This window comes from Desmodus rotundus, chromosome 2, assembly GCF_022682495.2.
Source record: "Desmodus rotundus isolate HL8 chromosome 2, HLdesRot8A.1, whole genome shotgun sequence".
Taxonomy (NCBI): domain Eukaryota; kingdom Metazoa; phylum Chordata; class Mammalia; order Chiroptera; family Phyllostomidae; genus Desmodus; species Desmodus rotundus.
Window position 1 is genome coordinate 132,029,376 of NC_071388.1, and position 22,700 is coordinate 132,052,075.

General features: G+C 37.4%; 1 protein-coding gene across 1 annotated transcript in view; it reads right to left on the reverse strand.

Moving 5' to 3' along the window:
* LRP1B (LDL receptor related protein 1B) overlaps positions 1–22,700 on the reverse strand; it is a 1,720,016-nt gene that overhangs the window by 683,673 nt on the left and 1,013,643 nt on the right. Inside the window, exons 13-14 of the mRNA XM_053919407.2 lie at positions 6,963–7,143; positions 326–545 (exon numbers count right to left, since the gene is read on the reverse strand). Coding sequence (XP_053775382.1) covers positions 326–545; positions 6,963–7,143 — 401 coding nt within the window. The remainder of the gene's footprint in view (positions 1–325; positions 546–6,962; positions 7,144–22,700) is intronic.

The window sequence follows — 22,700 nt, forward strand, 5'->3', positions numbered from 1 at the left end:
TATTTGGAAAGAGTTGGGTTTCTTGGTCATGGCAAACTCATCAATAATGTAGAAAAGCTGAATTTTAAAACAACTCTAACATCCTGAGAACTGCTTTAAAAAAATCTCACAAATGCTGACACACCACAGTGAGCTGGGCTCATTCTCCCAAGCACAGTGCCAGCTGCACCACTTAATGCTCAGTCTGCGTTAGCCACCCACAGAGACTACTGGCAGCCACCTCAGAGGGGTACAAATAAACTTGAAAGTATTCTTAATACAACACAACAACACTCCATGAAAAAAACAAGCCTGAGGATTAAAACCAGCAGCATTTGTCCTTTACCTTCCGGTGAGTTCCATTCAAAAACACTTTTTCAATATGATCATAATAAGCATCACACCAGTATAAGGTGTTGGTGTGAAAGTCCAGAGTTAAACCATTTGGCCACAGCATCTTTGAAGTCACAAAAATCTGCCGATTGAAGCCATCCATCCAGGCCTTCTCGATCCTTCCCACGCTGTCATCTATTTCATCTTCCTCCCAGTCTGTCCAATACATCCAACTAAGACACGACAAACAAGAGCACACACGTTATTTCAACTAGACACTGTATCGAGGGACACTTCCTCAGACGGGGCACCTTCATACAATCTAATTACACTCTGATTTTCTCCTACCTAAATGCACATCTGCCCATGGGAGGAGGCAGCTCTCAAGCACCAGGAGAAGGAAAGACCTGTTCAGCAGAGCCAGTTTGTTTGGACACAGTACAGAAAATCCACTACCCCACTTATTGGCCTCAGTGATTAATTAAGCTAACAATAAATGCCAAATATTGATTTTCTTTGGCGTTGACACCAAGTTTGGAAAACGTTTTTTGAGGCATTACTGAGTATTTTTAAATATTGTTCACTTCATAAAACATATAATCAATTATGTAATTAAAATTCAGGTTGACTAACATGAGAACCCATAGAACAGCTAGTTAATGATCAAATTGACTTTATTTAATCTCAGATAAATTACTATTTTTTCAGACAGGCAATTGGATTATCTTTGATCTAAAAGGTACAATCATACTGTACTTGTTTGGCCAGGTCTAATTTGTCATCCTGATGCAAATTACCTACACTTTTTTGCTGTTTATTTTTACGCCAAAACCCACAGAAGATGATTTGGCTATACATGAGTTTATCGACAGTGGGTTGACTGACTAAGATTTTGAGCTTTAATTTCTATCTCAAACAAAGGCATCTGCCTTTAATAACAAATCACTTGATAGGAGGCCTTGAGCTAATGCTTCAGTTCCCTCATGAGTAAGGTTAAAACCCTCCTTTTACATTGTTTTGGGGTCATGTGAAAATGCCTGAGTTACTAGCTAAAGTGTAAGTTTTAATTCAGTCACCTCATAGACAACTTTATAAAGTGCCGAAGCTTTCCTAAGCTGCTTACCCTAGAAATGCCTTTATTAGATTTTCTGCCTCCGTGTTCTGTGGACCCTGAGGAGTGTCTGAGGGAATCCCAGACAGATCTGACCCATGACTAATAATCCCACAGTGCTCTCAACAGGCGGATTTGGGAAAACTGAGGCTGAAACACACTACGCATGATTTCATGCCAATGAAGCTTTTAAAGAAAACTTTTCTTAGCAGTTTGCAATTATGTTGATGTGCCTTTTAGACCAGAGGGAGTATACTGAAACTGGTGAATTTCATTAGTCAAAATGCATTCTAATCCTAGAAATAAACATGATAATAATACACTTATCTTACGTACTGTGTGTTCTTCAAATGTTTTTTATTGGGACAAATTAGGAATAAACAGAAGAGTTGTTGTCTTTATTTTAATCCTATACTAGTTAGATATCACTACTCAACTTAAACTACATAAATCAACTATGTACAAGGGACACATGCAACTTTTTCCTCCCTGTTGATACTTTCCTAAAATCTTAAATCAGTAAATCAATGTGCTTTTATTCTTGTTGCTAATTTGTGACTTGTTAAAAGTTGCAATTACCTTTCCCTCTAGTTTTCGTTTGAACATAGCAGCAATTTTTTGTTTGTCTGTTTGCTTGTTTGCTTGATGACTCTAACTCAAATCACACAAATGCATGCGCACATGAGGACTAGTTCTGGATATTCTAAACACACTTCGTATTGTTTTATACTTAACGAACGATTGTTGTGATATGATGTATTACTGACATTATTTTATTCAAACAAAATAAAAGAGAAACATTTAAATAAGAGACACCAATCTGATAGAGCCTATATTTTATCATCATCTACCCACTATGCTATTTGTTTAAAAGTTATATTGTAAACACCTTATAGTCAATATCAAAATTGAAAATTCTTTAAAATAGAAAATATAACCTATAAAATAAACAGGAACAAATATAAATATTTTTATAGGTAGAATTTGGGTAGCCATCAAATCCAATTAACCTGGCCTTATGCTAATAAGGAAAGAAAAAAATGTATTTCTAATTTTCATAGCCTGTTCACATAAAAAACTTTTATAGAGTTTATCCTTAGATTCTCTGACAAAATAGACTCTTTCCTTCACTCTTAGTGACTATTGCTTTGGTTATCTTACAGTCTTTATTGAATTTATGCCTTGCACTGCATTTAATGGTGCCGCATACTGATCATTCAGTTGAACATCAAAATAATTAAAGGCAAGGATTCTTTCTTCTTCATATTTGTACCCTGTGACACTAAGTTTGACTTTGTTGACATTAACCATGTCCCCAAATTAAATGGTATTATCAATTTAATACATTGATATTAAATGTACTAAACTGCTGGTCAATTCTAGAAATATTTACATCATTAAGAGCTTCTCTGTCATAGAAGTAAAATACATTCTACTGTTGAAAAAATTGACTTGGTTATTGACATAACATGTAACGTGTTAACTATTAACTGAGATATGGATGCACTAGAGCAAGAGCGTCAAACTCATTTTCACCAGGGGCCACATCAGCCTCACAGTTGCCTTCAAAGGGCCGAATGTGATTTTAGGACTGTATAAATGTAACTACTCCTTAACAGTTAAGCGAGAGCTCGGCACTGCCGCCGGGTAGAAACAAGGTGCCAGCCGGATAAAACAAGGTGGAGGCTAAATTTGGCCGGGGCCTTGTGTTTGCCACCTGTGCACTAGATTTTCTTTGGGGAAAATATGCACTCAGCTTTGGGCATAGGCCATATAGATAATATTTTGAGAAGTGAGAACTGGTACTGTAGGTTTCTAAGTTATTGATATAAATTATGAAATGTGGAATCATCAGGAGGAGGGAGTTATCTGCACTGGTGAGCTTAGGAACAGTGCTGCCCCAGTTGATTCCTCCTCCAGCTTTGTCCCCGTTTCTCTAACTGTTGAAGACTGCCATCCTCTTCTTTCCATCTCAATCCCCACCTTTCTGTTCCCATTACAAATGCTACAGTGGGTCTTTCATCCCTTTTCAAAGGGACCTCTTAACGGATTGGTTACCACATGCCCGTCACACTGCTATACTTGTCTTCCTAAGTCATGAATGGAAATATGTGAGTTTTATCTTCAAAACCCTTCAATTATTCTTTTGTAGCAAAAGAAATCCAAACTTTTAATCAAAACATTGAAGATTTTTGCTTATTTCTAGTTTCATCTCCTACTGTGTTCCTTCACATACCCTCTGCTCTAGCTTTAAGGAAGTCATCTCACCTCAGAACCGCCACTGACTTTGCTTCCTCTTAACCACAGGTGGCAAACACAAGGCCCGCGGGCTGAATTCAGCCCTCCACCTCGTTTCTACCCAGCGGCAGCGCTGAGCTCTCACTTAACTGTTAAGGAGTAGTTACACTTACACAGTCCTAAAATTACATTCGGCCCTTTGAAGGCCACTGCAAGGCTCATGTAGCCCCTGGCGAAAATGAGTGTGACACCCCTGCAAACGATTACTATTACTGTCCCTACAGAACACTGACTAACCTTATGACTGTGCACCCCAACCCCTGGGACCAACCTTAGAATGTTGGGAAATCTATTCATCCACTAAAGCTCAATTCTGTATTAAAATGTCAGTGATTTCTGAAAAGTATATATCATTTATTTTATAGGTAATTTTGTGTTTGTGTGTCCTGAGGACAATTATCATCTTACTGATTTCTATTGATCTGTATGGTAGTTAATAAACATATGATTTAATTAAAAAATTAATTCTCTACTGGCCCTATAATTGGTTATGAAGCTTTCAATAAAGTACATTTCTGAAATAAATCATATTTTTGTTAACAGGCAATCACAGATTTTCTCCTTCTGTGAACAGCTGTAAGTAGGTATTATGGTAGAAAAAATGTAAATAAATTATTTTTATTTAAATGTTTTGCTTAAAGTTATATTATGCTATTTTAAATGGAATTTCTGAATTAAAATAGCTTCCTCATTTTTAAAAATTGTGAAACGTACAATAAATAATAAATTAAAATGCATAATGAAAAAAATTTTAAAAAACTGCATTCAAATTGAACAATTATTTGGATAATTAAATTCATATAGTTCCATGTCTATTTCTACTGTCTTCTAATACATTCTTCACAGGACAGTAAGCTTAGTATTTTTAATAGAAATATGCTTGTATAACTTTTCTATTTTACCCCTGCACTAAGGACAGAGTACCAAGCTCTCATCACAGTAGGTGAGGGCCTGCTTTCCTTTCCAATTGCATCTCAGTTCCTTTTTCCATTGCTATCTGCATTCCAACACCACTGTTTTCATTCAGTTTCTCTGACCCTCAATCCCTGCCCAACTTAAGATCTTCGAATGTACCATTTTCTTGATCTAACATTTCCCTTACTCTCCATGGCTGATTTACTCTCTACATCTTAGTCTCAGTCTGCATGATGCCTTCTTAAAGAGGCCTTTCAGCAAATCTATTGACATAGGTTTCTATCATTAGTTTCCATCATGTTAACCTTTTTGTGTTCCTTCATCTCTTTCTTCTATAGAAATTGTATTAGTGCTCATTTAATACTGATTTATTATTCTATATCCACTCCTAACCTTGCAGATGACACAAGATGCTTCATGAGGGTTAAGGTTATGCCTGTTTTTTTAACCACTATATACCTGGTGTAGAGCTCTGTCTTAGTATATTGAGAGGGGAAAAAAGATACACACACATATGTTCATGCACATGTATGTCTGTTTTACATGTCAGTGCACAAGAATTGTATTCTATTTGAAAATCTGTAGGGTAGAAGAAATATTACAGTCATTCTTTGTAGCAATAGAGATAAATACAGGGCTAGTTATAAGGCAATAATTACAGGGATGCTGATATTGCCTTAACAAAAAGAAAATATCATATCACTCAGAATTTCCCCCAAATACTATAAACTATGTCAATTCTATAGGTTTCAAATGTAGGTTGAATGCCTGCCTGCTATGGAAATCTTAAAAGGGATTCCTAAATTTGAAGAGAGAGATGGAATTAGTGGTCTCCAAATGTCCTTCCAAATCATATGATTCTATGATCTTCGTATTTGTCATCTTCCAGAGTGCCACAAAGACCCTGTAACTCTCTCAGAAAATATTTTTCTCTAACAGAATACTGAGAAAGTACATGCTGTTTTAAGACATATTTAAAGCACCTTGCTTAAAATGGAATTAGACAGTGTGGAATAAATATTTTCCTTTTAAAATTAATATTGGCTTGGTTTTAAAGGTCAGATGGATGTCTTGGTTTAAAAGACCAGGAGTAGAGCAGGTAATTGCAGAATCTACACATAAAATCACTGATGTTACCTTATAATTATGTCTTACAGAAACACAATGAGTTCATTCACTACTTTGGTGTCAGCCTGCAAAGAAGCACCTTGATTTTATTCTCAACACAAATTATTCTAGGAAAGGCAAGTGGTGATTTCAGCTGATAAGGGAGACACATTCTTCCTATTCAAATAGGAATTTTTTGTATGTATGTAGTAAGCTATGAAGAATATCCATTTTGTGATGTTGCTTTTAAACAATGAAGGGGATAAAAACCGCATAAAAGAGATGTACATGAAAAAGATACAATGTACTCAATTAATTCTGAAATACTGTTAGGAACTTTTACACTTCTTCAATATTTCTATATGCACAGTATTGTTTGTGTTTAGGTAATAGCTCTGAATAAAAATCAAAGGAAAATATATTCACAGGAATTATATATAATATATTCCATCTTAAAATATAGGACATACTATAAAATTCTGTCACTATATGGAAAATACAGTTATGTCTAAAATGATGTGATTAGTGACCTAGATTAGTAAAAAGTGGCATAGTGGCTATGAGTACAGTCTTGGAGACAGGCAATCAGGGCTCAAATCTCTACCCAATAAAAAATTGAAATAAAATAAATATCTACCCAGTCCCTTAATAATTGAAGAGTTTTTGAAGATCAGTTACCAATTTCTTTTTTGTAAAACAATGATGAAGTTAGCAACTAATTCCAAGAATTGTCTTGAGGATTACAGAAGAGGAAGACATTAACCTGGTCAGCATGTCAGGTTCACACTAAATGTACAGAAAATTTGGCTATTTTTTCCCATTTGTGGGTTCCACTTTTTTACAAATTCATATGCTTGCTTTGGTTACTTTTGAATATATTAAATTTCAATAGCCTTTAAAAAGTTAAATTGATTGATTATCTTATTTAATTATTTATCTTGGTGGCAAGCTGTCTAAAATGGAGAATTATGGCACTTGTCTGTATAAATCAAGTAAATATATTCTTTATACAAATAATTTATTTATGTCAGTTCAATTTATTTTAACATATTTATTTAGCATATTCTCTTGAAGAGAAAATCACTAATTAGGTAATTTTTCTAATCAGACCACTCAAGTATGTATTCATACATGAATTTAAATAAAACTTTTACATGAAACATGTAAAAGTAAGTTTAATATATTTGTTGTTTTATAAAGCTGATAGAATATTTCATACCCATTAATGGGGTCCACCACAATCCCTCTGGGATGGGACATTTCTCCCTCTAAAAGAGTCTTCCGACTCTGAGAAGCCTTTTCCAGCCTGGCCACATTAATGGTTTTCCTATAGCCATCGTTTGTCCAGTAAAGGTTATTTCCAATCCAGTCCACAGCAATGCCTTCCACATTATCCAGATCTGTAAAAGTAATAAAAAAAGGAACAAAATTTTCAGTATTGTCAATTGCTTATATTCTACTTAATAAAAAGTTTAATTCAAAAAGAAATGAATTCTTCATAGTGTGATTTTTTGCAAGCATTATCATTCTAGAGAATATTTTTCAATTTTATTCTGAATACCATTTTATGTGAATGACAGAACCTCTTTCAATATATTTTATTTGAAACAGTAAACTTCAGGATAAAAGAAAATATAAGTGATGAGAGCAAAAAGGGTGAAAGATAAATTCTCAGAACACAAATAGAGTGATAAAAACTTTTCAGGAAAAAATCAAGTAACATGAACAAGTAATATGTTCTGAAAGTGTGTTAAAAATTGCATTATTTAATTTGAGCAATCAGAAGAATATGAATGTCCTCTTGCCAAGAAATATGCGGGTTCAGCAGAAGCAAGCCTTTGAAAGCCCAGAGCAGGCTCTCATCATGGAAATGTATGAACAATGAATTGCAAAGAGCACTGAAATATGTCTATATATTCTAGACTTGTTTTTAAAGGGTGCAATTGCAGGCTTCTATAAGATATAGATAGTAATAATTCAAGGGGATATTACAAATATATAATCTTATGAGTTAATCTAATTCAACCACTTTACAGAAGGGAAATACTATAAAGTATTCAACTGGAATGGTCATCTCTTTAAAGTGAAGGTTTATAGTCTACTATCACACAAGAGGTGGTAGAAAGGAGATAAAAGTCCAGGTCACATAATTCTCAAGGCAGAGACCTTTAAAACAGCCATGGTCTTGAGGGGAGTACTGCCCTCATTTTTCCCACTTTGCAAACTACTCTCCAACCTTTCTGCAACGGCATAATGATAGTTACATTCTTTTACTGCATGAGAAATTACTGTGAACTCCTTTTCTTCTTTCAAAACCAAGGAAGCCTCTTTCTCCTAGTTCTCAAGGAGGAAGTGGAGAAGTGGAACCTACTGGACAAACCAAGAGGCAATGGTGCATCAGAGACAGAGCTGTGCGTTGGAGACAGTGGAGGCACTGCTGGGGAGCTGCAGGGCATTCCCTCACACACAGATGCGCTGCGTATTTGCTATTGCCATATTTTTTAATCACAGCCCCTCTGACCTTGGGGAAAGATTTTCTCTTGTAACCTTTTTGCTAATCAGTATGTGTGCTGACTCAAAATGACTAATACAACATGTGATTTGATCTAGCTGAAAATCCCATTATAGTGAATCAGATGTGTTCTCAATTTCACTAAGCTATCTGCTTCATTACCATCCAATATGAGTAATTTTCACAGGTTAATTGTGCCTATGCTTTAAAAAAAAGTTTAATTTTCTCTTTACTTTATTGATGCTTAATTTTATGAGCACTTCCTGCTGGCATAATGGAAAGAGAGTACAGTAGTAGTATGCTCTTTTCTACTTATTAGAGACAGTAGCTGACTTTTATCTTGTTAGTTGATTTTCAAAAGTTGTATTATATTTGAATTCTACTGCAGCATGGAAACTTCCTTCCTCAATAACCTTATTTTTAAAATTCTTCCCTTTGACATGTGGCTTAAAACTTTTCACTTTTCCATATTAAGCAGTTGCAATAATATTATCTGGATTGAAATTTTGTTTCTGACACGTAGGTAAGCAGCTCAGTCACATTGACCTTGAACTTCTCCATTTGTGAAGTGAGGATAATAGCACCTGCTCCGCAGTGGGATAAACAAAGGGTAAATTACTTGCTACATGTAAAACCGCCAGCACACAGACTGCAGTACTGTAAATTCCCCATACATGTTAGTTTTCATTAATGTATCAAGTAAAAATAAAACAATATACATGCTGGATCTTTTCCTTATGGGTGCTACTCAATAGAAATATACATTATGTTTTTCTTTAAAAATAATTATTTCATAATACTTCCTTGCATTTTGACCAGTGACCAACTTTAACTAGAAATTGTATATGCAGAGCCAGTTGTCAATAAATAGTAAACGTGGAATGACATTGAATTTGAAAAAGCAGAAGGTAGTAGTTAGGATCCAGGTTCCGGAATCACACTGTCCAGGCTCTCCCACTCACTCTATTATCTCTCTAAGTGAACAAGTTTCTTGCCTTTTTATTCTTCAATTTCCTGACCTTTCAAATAGATGTAGTGTTTTCTTACTAGCCCAAAGACATACATGATTATTCAAATGCAAGAAAGGTGTTTGATAAAGAGAAATTTGCTAGAGTATATTTCTTTACTACCTTTGGATAGAGTTCAAGTATTCTACATTCCAAAATTCATAGCATTGTTTTAAGGATTAAAAAAATTAACATATGTAAAATTCTTAAAATAATGGTTGGCACATAGTAAATATTAAATGCTGCTATTGATATTATTACTAGAGTATCATTATTATAATAACCTTCCCTTTAGCTCCCTATCTAGTCTATTAAGATAGCAATGAAACAATTAGCCTAGAGTGTTTTTTAATGTTGCCAATTTTATGTTTGTTGTGCTTGTTTTTATCTATTCCAGGAAGAATAAAACTGAATACAAATGTTAAAGAAACTTACGAAAGAGTCTTTGTGGATATTGGCAATCATTTCAGGCTATCATTAACAGGGCATGGAAAAATGTTCTCTCTCATACTTGTAGGACAAGCCTAAACATTCAATGAATCCTTTCCTCAATAAATTATACATTGATAAGGGAAGTGGTCTGCCTCCATGTCATGTAGCATCTGCCTTTAATTAACTTTGAACTTAGATGGACTGCTAAGACATATAGAGCATTGATTTTACATTTGATTTTTTATTCAAGAAAGTTCGGTTGGGGCCTGCCTATAGCTATTACAAAATGGCCAACCTCCTTCACCGAGGTAATCGGGACATACAGAGTATGATGGCATGTTGATTTCAGAAAACATTGGTGACCAACAGAAATACTAATTACTAGCCCAAGGAAACACATGACTATTCAAAAAAAAAAAAAAAAAAGAAAAGCAAGGAATGTGTTTGATAACTTTGGGGAAAGTTCAAGATTTCTACATCTGAAAATCAACATTTACTAGTTATTGTTATTATTATTATTATTATTATTATATAACTAGGAGTAAATAAAGAATATAAATGTTTTTTGAATCTGGTCAAAATCTCCTTTAGGTTTCACAAAATACCCATTTGATTTATCAATGGACAAGAACGCAACATGTTTGTACTTCTATTTTTTTTTAAATAGAAAATTGCAGTAAATAATAGTTTCTTGTAATTTTTTTAGATTATGTGTATATGTTACATTCCAAGTGAAAAAAATGAGACATCCATATACTTCATGTTAAAAAATTACTTTTCATGCACTCTGTAAATATTTAATATTAACATATTATTTTTTGCTGTTATTAAAATCTTACCTTTGTAAGATTTTATAATCTTACAAAGTTATAAAATAACTTTATAAATGAACATAATATATAAATGTAAGTTAAAAAGCATACATCTCATCAAAAGCAAGACTTTCCACTTAAGCAAAAAATTCTCTAAAGTGTCAAAGTTATTTCCTACAAATGATGGCTACCAATAAGGAAATAAGGATAAATAAGGATTTATAATAAAATGTATGTAAATTAAAAAGGATAATTATATAATTATTTAAAATAAATAAATATAATTTATTTAAAGACAAAATAAATACATATGATTTCTTTATTCTAATTTATTGATTTTCAAGAGAGAGCAAACCATTGTCATTCCACTTATTTATGTATTCATTGGTTAATTCTTGTATGTGCCCTGACCAGGGCATATTTGAATAATGCTGTAACCAACTGAACTACCCAGTCAGGGCTGATTTATTTATTTAAAGACAAAACAGGAGCGGGGCGCGTGGCCCGGAGGATGCGAGAGCCGGAGCAGTTTATACCCTGACATGGCAAAGACCATTAAAACCTGCAGGTGGAAGGAAAGAGGAGAACCAAGATGGCGGCATAGGTAGACACACTGCGCCTCCTCGCACAACCAGAACTGACAGAGAATCGAACAGCAAGGGGGACCAACACCAAGGAAATAGAAAATAAATATTCATCCAGACTGGTAGGAGGGGCAGAGACGGGCACCAGGGTGGAGAGACCTCCAGTGGTTGTGGCGGGACTGAGACTGGCGGAGTGTGGGACGAACGGCTCAGGCAGTCCGAGCACTAGCAGACCCTGCGGCCCCACATTTGCACAGATAAACCCAGAGAGCCGGACTCAGAGTGGCAGACAGCGGGGCGGGCAGAGCAGCGGGTAGCACCCTGCGACACATTCGCGAACAGATAAACTAGAGGAACGGCAGGGAGCGAAACAGACCACGCAACCCAGGGCTCCAGCTCGGGGAAATAAAGCCTCAGACCTCTGATTGAAAGCACCCGTGGGGGTTGGGGCGGCAGCAGGAGAGACTCCCAGCCTCACAGGAGAGGTTGTTGGAGAGACCCACAGGGGCCTAGAGTGTGCACAGGCTCACTTACTCGGGAACCAGCACCAGAGGGGCCCAGTTTGATTGTGGGTATCGGAGTGAAAGATTGAAATCCTGAGGAGAGTGAGGCGGTTGCTATTGCTCCCACTCGGCCCCTCCCCCACGTACAGCATCACAGCGCAGCCACCAGCATTACCCCGCCCCGGTGAACACCTAAGGCTCCGCCCCTTAAAGTAACAGACACGCCAAGACAAACAAACAAACAAACAAACAAAATGGCCCAAATGACAGAACACTTCAAAGCTCCAGAAAAAATACAACTAAGCGAGGAAGAGATAGCCAACCTATCGGATGCACAGTTCAAAGCACTGTTTATCAATATGCTCACAGATTTGGTTGAATCTGTTTGAAAAACAGATGAAAAAATGAAGCCTATGCTAAGAGAAACAAAGGAAAATGTACAGGGAACCAATAGTGATGAGAAGGAAACTGGGACTCAAATCAATGGTGTGGACCAGAAGGAAGAAACAAACATCCAACCAGAAGAGAATGAAGAAACAAGAACTTGGAAAAATGAGGAGAGGCTTAGGAACCTCCAGGACACCTTGAAACGTTCCAACATCCGAATGATAGGGGTGCCAGAATGAGAAGAGGAAGAACAAAAAATTGAAAACTTATTTGAACAAATAATCAAGGAGAATTTCCCTAATCTGGCAAAGGAAATAGACTTCCGGGAAGTCCAGGAAGCTCAGAGAGTCCCAAAGAAGCTGGACCCAAGGAGGAACACAACAAGGCACATCATAATTACATTACCCAAGATTAAACGCAAGGACCTACATCCAAGATTACTGTATCCAGCAAAGCTATCATTTAGAATGGAAGGGAAGAGAAAGTGCTTCTCAGATAAGGTCAAGTTAAAGAAGTTCATCATCACCAAGCCCTTATTATATGAAATGTTAAAGGGAGTTACCTAAGAAAAAGAAGATCAAAAATAGGAACAGTAAAAATGACAGCAAACTCACAGTTATTAATGACCACACATAAAACAAAAACGAGAGCAAACTAGGCAAACAACTAGAACATGAGGGTTGTCAATAGGGGATTGGGAGGGGGAGAGGGGGGTAAAGGTACAGAGAATAAGTAGCATAGATGATAGGTGGAAAATAGACAGGGGGAGGGTAAAAATAGTGTAGGAAATGTAGAAGCCAAAGAACTTATAAGTATGACCCATGGACATGAACTATGGGGGGGGGGGGGATGTGGGAGGGAGGGGGTGGGCAGGATGGAGTGGAGTGGGGGGGGAAATGGGACAACTGTAATAGCATAATCAATAAATATATTAAAAAAGACAAAGCAAATAAATAAGACAGAAAATTAATTTAAATTAATTTAATATCTTGGATTAGATACAATAAGTATTTTTTAAAAGACTGAAGAAAAATCTATTTCTAAAACTAAAACATCATTATTGGTCAGTCTGACTTTTAGAGACTACACATTTATAAAAAGGAAGAGAATTAAAGTTTTGTTTTTATTTTATTTTAATCCTCCCCTGAAGAAATACTTATTGGTCTTAGAGATAGGGATACAGAGGGAGAGGGAGAGAAGCACCGATAGAAACCCACAACATGCAGACATATACCTCCGCTGGGATTCAAACCCGTGACCTTTCAATTTAGGGTACGACACTCCAACCAACTAAGCCACATCAGTGAGGGCAAGAATTAAAGTTTTATATATTAAAAATGAAATTTTCTACTTTTAAAAATGGGTCCAAGATTTTAAAAAACTAAACAGAAAGGCGGAGGATGGGAGCAGCGCTCTTAGTTTAGCTAAGGCGCATAAGCTGTATATGCAGAGTAATCTGTAAATCGTAATGCTTTACAACAGAATTTGTTTAACATAATAAGGAATTAATTGGAGATTAATTGTCATGATAAAAATGCAATGCCTACACTTTTCTAATGTATCCAAGTCTTTCTATCCTCGCCTGAACATTATTTTTATGAATTAGAAGGAAGAATTACAAAAGCATCTTCGTGAGTGCAAGGTACAGACACATGCCTTAAATAACTGGGGGTGCAGCCTCCATGTAGACACGCCTGGGGCTCAGAGTCAGCACTTGGACAACTCCCTTGCCTCATCATACTCCTGTAGTTCACAGCTCCTAAGTATCCAGCAGAAGTGAATTCAGCTGATTTAACTGACAGTGTGGCGGTAACATTCGCTTGCTGAACTTTTGATCCCATGAGGTTACAGAAGTCTTTGATCAGACTAGTATTCTATATCATCTGTCCCTGGCATAGTGTCAGTTTTGATGTGGGGGGAAGGTAATACAGATTGTCTATGATACTGAGATATTTCATCTTTGATCCAGTGATGAGCATATGGAAGAGTAATGAGTACCACAGTATGCATTATAGTCACCAGTAAATTAATCTAAAGTAATGCTCAAAGTGAGAGTTTTCAAGAACTGTTAAGAACTGAGATTCAACCTTACTTTCAGGTCAATTTAGCTCACTATGGTTTCATGGATGATGACAGACAATGCAAGACTTGTAGGTCAGATATAAAGGACTTTATCGTTCATGGCACAGCAAGAATAGTTTTCAGCAGATTGGTGTCAGTCTCCCTTATTTCAAAGTCCCAGGGAAGTGACTGAGTTGGGTCCACGTTGGGCCTTCACAGAGTGAGCTGCATGAGGACAGAATTCTGAACTAGGAAGCACCAATCTTCCACAATGAGCAATAAGAAGGCCGGCCCCTCGCACTGGAGTGATACTCCATCTCTTCTTCTAAGACTCCTTCCTGTACTAACATTCTTATATCATACTTCAGAATAAAAGGCAGTAAGTGCCTCACCGTAAGATATGCAGAAATCTCCATGTAGGGGATCCATGGATATTTGCCTCCCCAGCAAATTATAACTCCCCAAAAGTTATTTGATCTTTAATAAATAATGATATATAGAACACACACATAAGTGTACAAATATGACCTCAAATTATAATCCCTTCTAGGTTCCAGGCAATTGCTCTTAATGTGACTCACTAGATGTATACTGCCACACCTTAAAACATATTGTTCCCTGAGTCGTGTGTAACGGTTAATTTTATGAGTTAATTTGGGTAGGCCACAGCACATGGATATTTGTATAAGCATCAGTCTGGATATGGCTGGGAAGGTATTTTTTAGATGGTATTAACACATAAATCAGTACACTTTGAATAAAGCAGATTACTCTCCATAATGAGGGTCTCATTCAATCATCTGAAGGCTTTAAGAGAAAACAGGCTGAGGTTTTCTTGGGAAGAAGTAATTTGGCTTTAGATGTCTTTAAATTCTAGCTGCAGTATCAGCACTTCCCTGGGTCTACCACCGGCTGACCTACCCTGCAGATTTTGGACTTACCGTCCTTCACGATTATGTAAGATAATTCCTTAAAATATATCTCTGCCTCTCTCTCTCTATGGTCAAATCTTATAGGTTCTGTTTTTCTGGAGAACCCTGACTAATACACCATCACCCTTCCTGTAATCTGAACATGATTTTGCTGAATGTTCTGAAAGGAAGAAATACACTTCACACTCATTCTTTTCAGGTGAACACTGCAAGGTATATACTATGGAGGGCAGAGTAGCTTCCGATTTAAGAAATTTCTCACAAATATGCAATGAGTATAAAGCTCATTTTACAATACTCCACTCTAAATTTTTGCCATAAATCAGAATTGTGTTGAAGATATTTTTAATGTTTTTACTTTCTGCATATTATGACATATTGACATCTTTTTTAAAAAAAACACTTTCAATTGGGGGTGAGTGGTGGGGAGACTTCCCTTCTTAGAAATAGCCAATTCTTCAGGAACAAAGGCTCCAGCCAGGTGGGAACATGCCTTTGATTTGCAAACTAACCAATTCAGAGTCTTACCTCCTCTCTCTAGTCCTTGTACCCCAGAGGACTAGAGGAAGCAATATTCCTCTGTATTAATCATCCCAGAGCCAGGTACCTGACAACCAGTGACCGTCCCTATAGTTTAAAAACCAAAGTCATTATTCAAACTAGCTAAACCTAACCTGTTTATCCTGTCTTGCTTTTTCCTCAGAAACTTTAATAAAAACCATGGTCGAATGCTGTCCCTTCACATATGTCTTTTGCTTCCTGACCAACCCAGTGTCTTTCCCTCATGATCCTGTGCCTTCCTTTTCTAGGACCTGTGAGTGTGATGTGCTTTGTTCTCCTGAGCCTCCCTCTGTCTCCACTTGTGGTCACATCTGACTAACCATCCCATGAAAAAATACACAATATGAGTCCTTATTGTGCCTGGGAAAAAGAAAGTAATTTCCATTAATGTCCTTTAACTACCCAATCCTGCCTACTTACTGAGAGAGAACAGAGCAAAAACTGCTTCAACTTCTGAAGGCAAAATATCACAGCTATTCTTGCATATTTCCTTTAGTCATATGAAGTAGGTTAGAATTTATTAAAATAAAAATACTTTGGAACTTACTGCTTTAATACTAAATTAATCAATCTCTTTCATATTAGATGAAAAGGCAACTCTATTAGAAATCACATTTTGTTATATTTTTAATGTTTCTTTTTTTGCACCTGATCATTTAAACACAAACAGTTACATCACTTCAATTGATAATTTTCACTGAAGTTTTTAAACAAGGTTGCACACACTTTGCTTAGGCATCATGTTTAGTGAAGTACAAGATCATAAATTTCAAGTTGAGCTTAAAACCAGAGGCTGTGATCTTCATTGTTTTATCATTACCACAAAGAACAAATGTGTTATCTCATGTAGCCACCCTGCTAAAGCTTACCTTACTAAGCTACATTAAATAAAAGAAAAGGATACTTTTTCAGACTCGCATTAATAACCAGAGAGAGAAAAAATATCAAAATTCATGTATGGGTGATATGTAAATATAATAAAGCAACTCAAGCTGTTAATATAGTAATTGATCTCAAAAAACCCTTCTACAGAGATGAAAGAAAATGCACAGTCACAGCCCTTCTTGGTTCTCAGGTAGCTTCACAAATTTAAAGCAGTGAGCCATGGGAAGATACAGTCATAACACTGGACGGAAAGCTAGTTATAAAGTCAGTATTTTAGCCCAAATCAGTGTGGCTCGGTTGGTTGGGCTTTGCCCTGCAGAGCAAAATGGCGTCGGTTCAATTCCCAGTCAGGAAATATGTGATGATTCTCTCACATATCAATGTTTCTCTCCCTCTCTTCTGCTCTCCCTTCCTCTCTCTCTAAAAATAAATACCTAAAATATTTTTTAAAATCAGTATTTTAAAGACAAAAAGAAGCTAAAGACTCATATAATCTAATGTCTACCACTAATGAAATGAAGCTCCAGAAAAGCCAAGTGATTCACAAGGACCCACATTTAGTTAGTAGTCAGTATAGTAGCATTAGGACTTTGACTCATGTTCCAATGTATCTATGTACTTTATGTTAGACTTTGACCTTTAGAACTGTAAAAGAAAAATCATAAACAGTAGCAGAAGTCAAAGAAAGCTGACATAAGCAATAATTCATTAGAAAAGAGTGGGACATAGAACAGGGAAAGTGATTGGAGTTAGGTAACTAAGATCACTGAAGGAAGGGTGTTATACCAACTTTCTAATCAAAACTATTATTTTCAATAAAGTACAGCTTTATTTCCTTATCAAAATATATGTGATGGCTGACAATATAGAGATTCAACAAATGGGTATATAAAGGAAAGTCAAATATTAAAATCAAATGTAAGGAAAAACTGGAGTATTGTAATTATTTTCAAGATACATGAGAATGAGAAGACATAACTACTAAATTAATTATGAAAAAACTGGTAAAATCTGAGAAAAGTCTTTAGTTAATAGTAGTATATCAAGATAATTCTGGAGTCTGTATTAAGAGCATTGTTGACAAAAGATGGTGGCGAGGTAGGTGGGAGTGGAGCCCAGCTCTCCCTGTGTCCAGCTGGAACACCTAGCCAATAGTCTGAGGAACAGAGTGAAGAGCCAACAGAATCCCAGCTTATATGAAGTTTGGAGACAAAAAATTGCAGAGGACATTGAAAAACAGATGGTAAGGAGATTGTACTGGGACAGCAAGGTCCCGGGGATCTGCTCGGGGACCAGGGCTGCTGCAGCCCCCAGCCCAGCACCTGTTGCAGGATACAGGGAGGAGAGTTAGAGCACCAGCTCCCTCTCCTACCAGAGCAGGGAGGGCAGCCCTGCACGAGATAGGACCTGGGTTATGGAAGTCACTGGGGGAAGTAGAGATGAAGTGGGAGACACACAGAGGCGGTACACATCCGCTGGGATTGTCAATGCCGGTACCAGAGAAATTGAGGTGCCAGGCGACACCTGGAAAAAGGAGGAGTTAGACCCTGTCACACCCTGACTTGGATAGTCTCCAGACTGGTTGGAAAGTTGTGCTGTGTGAAACGACGGGCACTTTTAAGAAAGATGGGCAGCTGCTTTGCAAGGAACTCAGCAGCAGCTGGCGTGCCCTGAGGGTGATTTCAGCTGCAGGCTCCTGGAGACTGAGTGGCGGAGTGTGGAACCTGTGGAACCGAGCTGCCCAGCTTGTCTCATGCTGTGCACAGCTAAGAGGTTGATTTGAGCCTGGCAGCCTATGGAGGACCTGGGCCAGAGGCCTGGAAACTGAATATTGTGGCCCAGACTTGGTTACCATTCTCTTAAAACCATAGGAAGGGAGAAAAGTGAAGCCCAGCCCCCCTCTTCCTGTGGCATCTAGGAATACCAGCAGAACTCACTGAACAGGTTTAAAGTCAGCAGGAAGCTTATTATTATTATTTTTTTCTTTTTGGTTCCTCTCTCTTTTATTTTTCCTTTTTTTCTTCCTCCAAGTGAGACAATAAGATGGGGAGTTACACAGAGACAAATCAAAAGAAGGAGCACAAGGCTAACCCCCAAAACTGAGAAACTGAGACAAATGTCACTTTGCTGTCACATAGAGCTGGCATTTTATTGTTTATGTGTATTATTATTTTTTCATTATTTTTACCACTTTTATTAGTATTTTTTTATTTCTCTTCCTTACGTTTAGTTTTCCTCATTTTAATTTTCTATTAATTGCATTGTTTGACTGGTTTTCCTTATTCTCTCCTTATTGTATTTTAATTTTCCTTCGTTCACTTCACCCATGTTCCAATAACACACAGCTCTTGATCAGGTACTTTCTATTCTGGTTATCCAAATCATGTATTTCTTGTCAAATTATTGTTCTGTACTATTGTAAATAATTGTTGTTCCATACAACTGTACATACTACACAGCAACCCTCCACGATCTTAGCCCACTTCACTTTAATCCTGATCATTATTATTATTGTTGTTAACTCTATTCTCTCTTACACTATGCCTACTTCCTATCCTTTACTCTCACTATGTCTCATCATCTTACCTTGCACAAGTGCTGTTTTCTGGATTCAGCTTACAATCATCCTCCCCTCTAACAAAATTATTATCTCTCTTTCACCTTTTATAAAAAGTGGCTAGTTGGGTGAAATATCACAGTTAATGTTATACTTATCCAAAGAATCTCCTCTCGTCTCTACTTGCTGGTACTTTAAATCTCATAAAATATTCTCCCACTGTCTTAATCCATTTCGCCTACCCCCTGCCACTAATCACATACAAGAATAGGTGGGAACTGTAAACATAAGTATATCTGCTGGAGGAGAAAAACCACCAACGAAAGAACCACCAAAAGGTAAAAACCCAAGTACAACAGAAGAGCCCACACAAGCAGAAGAAAGAGCAACCCTACAGCATCCAGAAAAGGAGATCAAAGAGACCACACCACTGAACCCCACAGAATTCCTACCATACTTCATGCTACAGATACCAAAGTGTAACATCAGGAAGCACAGAAACAAACAAAAAGAGTCACTTAAAATAGGGATACAAAAAAAGAACATGCAATCAAAAGGAATGGAAGACTCCCAACTAAAAGAGATAAATGAAATGGAGGTAAGCAAACTATCAGATATAGAATTTAAAATAATCATTATAAAGATGCTTAAGGAACCTAGACACAAAGAACTGTAGTTTTCACTCACAAGGAACTGAGTGAAAACTACAACAGTATGAAAAAGGAAATAGAAACTATAAACAAAAACCAGGAAGAAATGAACAATAAAATCTTAGAAATAAAAAGCACACTAGAAGGAATTACAAGCAGTCTGGATGAAGCAGAGGATTGAATCAGTAAGCAGGAGGTCAAGGTAGCAAAACAACACCAAGAAAGAGTTAGCAAAGGAAAAGAGACTCAGAAAGAATGAAGAGGTGGTAAGGGAACTGCAGGACAACATAAAACACAATAATAACCATAAAATAGGGATACCAGAAGGAGAAAAAGAGCAAGGTATAGAAAACCTGTTTGAAAAAGTAATGATGGAAAACTTCCCTATTTTGATGAGAGAAAAAGTCACAAAAATCCAGGAAACACAGAGAGTACCAATCAAGAGGAACCCAAAGAGGCCCACTGCAAGACACATCATAATTAAAATGGCAAAATGCCAGGACAAAGAGAGAATCCTAAAGGCAGCAAGGGAGAAAAAGGAAGTAACATACAAGGGAGCCCTGACAAAGCTAGCAGCTGACTTCTCCATGGAAACACTCCAAGCCAGAAGGGATTGGCAAGGAATATTCCAAGTAATGAAAAACAAAGGGTTTCAATCAAGACTACTCTATCCAGCAAGGCTCTCAATTGAAATGGAAGGCCAAATAAAGAGTTTCCCAGACAAAATAAGCCTCAAAGAATACACATCCTCCAAACCAGCTCTGCAAGAGATGCAAAAAGAAAAGGCAAAAAAAGGGGGCTTCTGGCCAAGGTGGAGGTGTAGGTAGACACACTGTGCCTCCTCCCACAAACAAAAGAGGGACAAAAACAATTTAAAAACAAAAAACCATAACTGACAGAAAATCGAACTGCATAGAAGTCCGACAACCAAGGAGATAAAGAAGACACATTCATCCAGACCAGTAGGAGGGGCAGAGACATGCAGCAGGGGCAGACAGGACTTGCAGCAAGGCAGATGCTGGTGGACCCAGCAAGGATTGTAGGATGAAGGGGGAAGGCCAGGCTGCAGCTAGCAGACCTCCCGGCCCCACATTCGCACATAGATAAACTGGGAGGAACGGTGGGGGAGTGAAACAAACCATGCAACCCAGAGCTCCAGCATGGGGGAAATAAAGCCTCAAACCTCTGATTGAAAACACCCGTGGGGGTTGAGGAGGCAGCAGGAAAAACTTCCAGCCTCACAGGAGAGCTCGCTGGAGAGATCCACATGGGCCTAGAGTGTGCACAAGCCCACCCACTTGGGAATCAGCAGCAGAGGGGCCTGGTTTGATTGTGGGTGGAGGGGCAGAGGGAGTGACTGAGGTCCAGTAGGGAGTGGAGTGGGCGCCATTGCTCCCTCTCAGCCTCTCCACCACGTACAGCATCACAGCTCGGTGACCAGCGTTACCCCACCCAGTGAACACCTAAGGCTCCACCCCTTTATATAACAGGAGCTCCAAGACAAAAAAAATATGGTGCAAATGAAAGAACAGATCAAAGCTCCAGAAAAAATACAACTAAGCAACGAAGAGATAGCCAACCTATAAGATGCACAGTTCAAAACACTGGTAATCAAGACGCTCACAGAATTGGTTGAGTTTGGTTGAAAATTAGATGAAAAAATGAAGGCTATGCTAAGAGAAACAAAGGAATATGTACAGAGAACCAATAGTGATGGGAAGGAAACTGGGACTCAAATCAACAATTTGGAGCAGGAGGAAGAAAGAAACATCCAGCCAGAAAAGAATGAAGAAACAAGAATTCAAAAAAATGAGGGGAGGCTTAGGAACCTCGAAGACATCTTGAAACATTCCAACATCCGAATTATAGGGGTGCCAGAAGGAGAAGAGGAAGAACAAAAAATTGAAAACTTATTTGAACAAATAATGAAGGAAAACTTCCCTAATCTGGCAAAGGAAATAGACTTCCAGGGAGTCCAGGAAGTTCAGAGAGTCTCAAAGAAGCTGGACCCAAGGAGGAACACACCAAGGCACATCATAATTACATTACCCAAGATTAAAGATAAGGAGAGAATCTTAGAAGCAGCAAGAGAAAAGGACACAGTTACCTACAAAGGAGTTCCCATAAAACTGTCAGCTGATTTCTCAAAAGAGACCTTGAAGGCAAGAAGGGACTGGCAAGAAGTATTCCAAGTCAGGAAAGGCAAGGACCTACATCCAAGATTACTCTATCCAGAAAAGCTATCATTTAGAATGGAAGGGCAGATAAAGTGCTTCTTAGATAAGGTCAAGTTCAAGGAGTTCATCATCACCAAGCCCTTATTATATGAAATGTTAAAGGGACTTATCTAAGAAAAAGAAGATAAAAAATATGAACAGTAAAAATGACAGCAAACTCGCAGTTATTAAAAACCACACCTAAAACAAAAACAAAAGCAAACTAAGCAAACAACTAGAACAGGAACAGAACCACAGAAATGGAGATCACATGGAGGGTTATCAACAGGGGAGTGGGAGGGGGAGAGAGGAGGGAAAGGTACAGAGAATAAGTAGCATAAATAGTAGGTAGAAAATAGAGAGGGGGAGGGTAAGAATATTGTAGGAAATGTAGAAGCCAAAGAATTTATAAGTATGACCCATGGACATGAACTATAGGGGGGGAATGTGGGAGGGAGGGGGTGAGCAGGATGGAGTGGAGTGAAGGGGAGGAAATGGGACAACTGTAATAGCATAATCAATAAATATATTTTTAAAAATGCAATGAAATGGATGAATGTTTTTGGAAATTAATTAGTTTTAAAACACAGATGATGCCAAAGGTAGATAGATGCAGCATTATCTATAGGAAAAAGGGAGATAACTAAAATACTGATTTGAATGCTCTGTCTGGTTCATAACAATTTTGGTGCAATAAGCTAAATTTCACAGCAAAACTATAAAGAAAATCAGTGCAGAAAAAGGCATCTAAATAAGTATACAGTATAAAGCAACTGAAGATAACTATTCGATTACACAAAATCCCATAAAAATAAAATTTGAGGTTGTGTAAGAAAATAAGATGTTGATTTAGAATGT